Genomic DNA, 4,009 nt, shown 5'->3' with positions numbered 1-4,009 from the left:
GATTTAGCCATTCTGAAGTTGGCTACACTTGTTTGAAAATTTGAGGTAAGTGCAATATTTATTAGAAGATGTGTTATTATACTAGGGTTATTTGTCCCTAGGTCATTGCAACTCATTTGTATGTCATATTTCTTGGAGAAATGGATGAAAGTGTTAATATGTACTTCGAAAAAATGGACATGTGGTCATCTACAGAGACATGAACAAAAACATGCCTCGGTTGCAAGATGTGAAAAATGTCAAAGTACTCCTTGAATTCTTTATGGGTTAAAGATTCATGTAGAAAATGCTAATATGTAAGAAGATCATTTTTTGGATATCAGTGTCCCAGAATCTTACATGGTTTTGTGATGCTCTTCAGAATACAACATCTTCTACTCCATGTTTATTACATTGTTTAAAATTGATCTCAGCCTACTTCCTGGATTTATGATTTAGGAGAATGTTTGTCTGTCTGCCACACATAATAGATAGAGAGCCACAAGGCATTAATGATGCGAATGTGTTTTGTAATCAAAATATTACTAAAACCATCAGATAAATATATTTTAAGAGGTAATAGAGAAAACTAATTAAAAAACATTAAGTAGTTACGCGGTATAAGGCTTTGGGGCTTGAACTATGAAAAATAAAATCCCGAGAATAAATACTTTTCAAAGATTCTTATTCCAAGAAAGAAGCTAAAGAAAACACTCACATAAGTGAATTTAATAGTGATATGTAATGTTATAAGAAAAACTATAAAGGATGCCATTGGAGAACATGAGGGAGAATTATTTTTTTTTTAAATTATGTTATGTTAGTCAGCATAAAATACACCATTAGTTTTTGGTGCAGTGTTCCAAGATTCATTGTTTATGCTCCATAACCAGTGCTCCATGCAATATGTGCCCTCCTTAATAACCACTACCAGTCTCACCCCTCCATCCCTTTCCCCTCTAAAACCTTCAGTTTGTTTCTCAGAGTCCACAGTCTCTCATGGTTTGTCTTCCCCTCCAATTTCCCCCTATTCACTTCTACTCTTCATCTCCCAATGTACTCTGTGTTATTCCTTATGCTCCACAAGTAAGTGAAACCATATGATAATTGACTTTCTCTGCTTGACTTATTTGACTCAGCACAATCTCCTCCAGTTCCATCCATGTTCATGCAAAAGTTGGGTATTCATCCCTTCTTCTTTTTTTTTTTTTAAGATTTTATTTATTTATTTGACATAGAAAGATCACAAGTAGGCAGAGAGACAGGAAGAGAGAGAGAGAGGAAAGCAGGCTCCCCGCTGAGCAGAGAGCCTGATGCGGGACTCGATCCCAGGACTGTGAGATCATGACCTGAGCCGAAGGCAGTGGCATAACCCACTGAGCCACCCAGGTGCCCCAAGGGTATTCATTCTTTCTGATGGTTGATCAAAGTGTAATTACTGAAGACCTCCAGAAAAGAGTTCTTAGAATTTGGTTCCTGAAGTTTTGAGATAACTGAAGTAGGTAGAAATGACATTCCAGGATGGAAAGATATTATTGATAAAATGTTGATTAAATATCTGGTAAGTCTTCCAAATTATATTTCAGTTTGTATTTTTACTTGCACGTAGTATCCCTTTCAACACCATTTTGACAAGAAAGATTTAGAGAAAAGATTTTATTCCTAGAATTCCTAGAAGTGAAGTCAGCAGTACTCTTTTTTTTTTCCAAATTTGAATTTGAAGGAAGTGAAATTTCAAAGATAAATGATCACTGACTTTACCAGGATAGAAAACAAATTAAATGGAGTCAGTTCTGATTATTTGCTATTCTTGTCTAAAACAATATCTACCTCACTCTTCTGAATCTTTGTTCTGTTACAAGGATGTGGAATTTTCACTACCTGACTAATAGAACTCTGGTGGAGATTACAGTCTTGATTTGGTCCTGCATGAACTATCTGGTGACATCTTCCTAAATAACCTCAGATCCAAAGTGCTTAAGCTAAAATTTGGATTACTGAAAACATGAACTATTGCATAATAATACCCCCTTTCATTTATATGTAACCTCAATGATTTTGTGTCCATTAAGGAGTGTTTCTAGAAATGGGAAGGAGAAAATTAAAAATGCAGATATTTGAGATATTATCAACTATCAAAGAACATTCATTCCCTTATCTGCATTAGTGTATGTCAAATACTAAATATCATAAGGGTGTTTCAAGGTAAAAGTGTATTATTTAGAAGTTAGAAGTACTTCCTGTTCCTCTTTTCAAGCTCTAATAGCAGGGAGCAAATATTTAGTAACAGAGGGCATACTACATATTTATAAAAATATACATTTTCTATAAGTATATATGAAATATATGATGATAAATATATGCAAAAATAAGACATTCTTCTTTTGGGGAGTGTGATTTTATACTTGTATCATGAGCCTACAAAGGCAGTCAAAATATCTAAAATACCAAGTGACACACCATCAAAACATGGGCCCAAAGATATTACATATGTAAAAATAATGACATTAATAATAAAATGGAGCCATATCTTTTAACTTCATATTCATTGAATTGGCAAAGTTAATCAAAATCATTTAAATGCTACAAGATTGTATCTGAAGTATACTCTAGGAAGATACAACTTTCACAGGTTTGTTGAGAATCATAATGGCATTATGAAGTGGCCATTATAAATGGAGGAACAAACTATTGAGGTGACAGGTAGGAACTCACCCCTAAAATATTAATGATGAAGACTATTTATTTTGCTTAAATTATTCCATAAAATCACACATCACACCATTAATTAATTCCTTTATTTCTTTCAGATCAACAAATTCATACTCAAGCATCTCTTAGTTGAAGAAATCATGCAGCTGAATAATAATGTGACTGAATTCATTCTGCTTGGGTTGACCCAGGATCCTGTTAAGAAGAAAATTGTGTTTGTCACTTTTTTGCTTTTCTATTTGGGGACGTTGCTGGGTAACTTTCTGATTATTACTACTATAAAGACCAGCCGGACACTCGGGAGTCCAATGTACTTCTTCCTTTTCCATCTATCTTTATCTGACACCTGCTTCTGTACCACCATCGCTCCTAGAATGATTGTGGATGCCCTTTTGAGGAAGACCTCTATCTCTTTTAATGAATGCATAATACAAGTCTTTTCATTTCATTTCTTTGGTTGCCTAGAGATTTTCATCCTTATCCTCATGGCTGCTGACCGCTATGTGGCCATCTGTAAGCCCCTACACTATACAACCATCATGAGTCAAAGGGTCTGTGCTGTGCTGATGGCTATGACCTGGGTGGGGTCCTGTGTGCATTCTTTAGCTCAGATTTTTCTTGCCTTGAGTTTACCTTTCTGTGGTCCCAATGTGATTGATCACTATTTCTGTGACTTGCAGCCCTTGTTGAAACTTGCCTGTGCAGACACCTATGTGGTTAACTTACTCTTGGTGTCCAATAGTGGGGCCATTTCTACAGTGAGTTTTGTCATGTTGATGTGCTCCTATGTTATCATCTTGTATTCTCTGAGAAACCACAGTGCTGAAGGGAGGAGAAAAGCCTTCTCCACTTGCATCTCCCACATCATTGTAGTCATCTTTTTCTTTGGTCCTTGCATATTTATATACACACGCCCAGCAACCACCTTCCCCATGGATAAGATGATAGCTGTGTTTTATACACTTGGAACACCTTTGATCAATCCTCTGATTTACACATTGAGGAATGCAGAGGTGAAAGATGCCATGAGGAAGTTATGGAGGAAAAAGTTGATTTCAGATGACAAAAGATGAATTGGTATTTCAATTTTTTCTTCATAGTTCAGATTCACCTAGAAGCCCATTGAGAATCTTTTTTTTTTTTTTTAATTTTTTATTTTTTATAAACATATATTTTTATCCCAAGGGGTACAGGTCTGTGAATCACCAGGTTTACACACTTCACAGCACTCACCAAATCACATACCCTCCCCAATGTCCATAATCCCACCCCCTTCTCCCAAACCCCCTCCCCCCGGCAACCCTCAGTTTGTTTTGTG

At 35.9% G+C, this 4,009-nt stretch overlaps 1 protein-coding gene across 1 annotated transcript; it reads left to right on the top strand.

Moving 5' to 3' along the window:
- The first annotated feature begins 2,831 nt into the window (after window positions 1–2,831).
- LOC132010554 (olfactory receptor 4C16-like) lies at window positions 2,832–3,764 on the top strand. Its single transcript, XM_059388353.1, has one exon. It carries the CDS (start codon window positions 2,832–2,834, stop codon window positions 3,762–3,764), a length of 933 nt encoding a protein of 310 aa, XP_059244336.1.
- The last annotated feature ends 245 nt before the right edge of the window (window positions 3,765–4,009 follow it).

Source organism: Mustela nigripes, chromosome 1 (genome assembly GCF_022355385.1).
Source record: "Mustela nigripes isolate SB6536 chromosome 1, MUSNIG.SB6536, whole genome shotgun sequence".
In the NCBI taxonomy this organism is placed as follows: Eukaryota; Metazoa; Chordata; class Mammalia; order Carnivora; family Mustelidae; genus Mustela; species Mustela nigripes.
This window is presented reverse-complemented; position numbering and strand designations above follow the sequence as displayed.

Excerpts from the sequence above, each read along its gene's own strand:
- LOC132010554 (XM_059388353.1), top strand. The coding sequence starts at position 2,832 with ATGCAGCTGAATAATAATGTGACTGAATTCATTCTGCTTGGGTTGACC.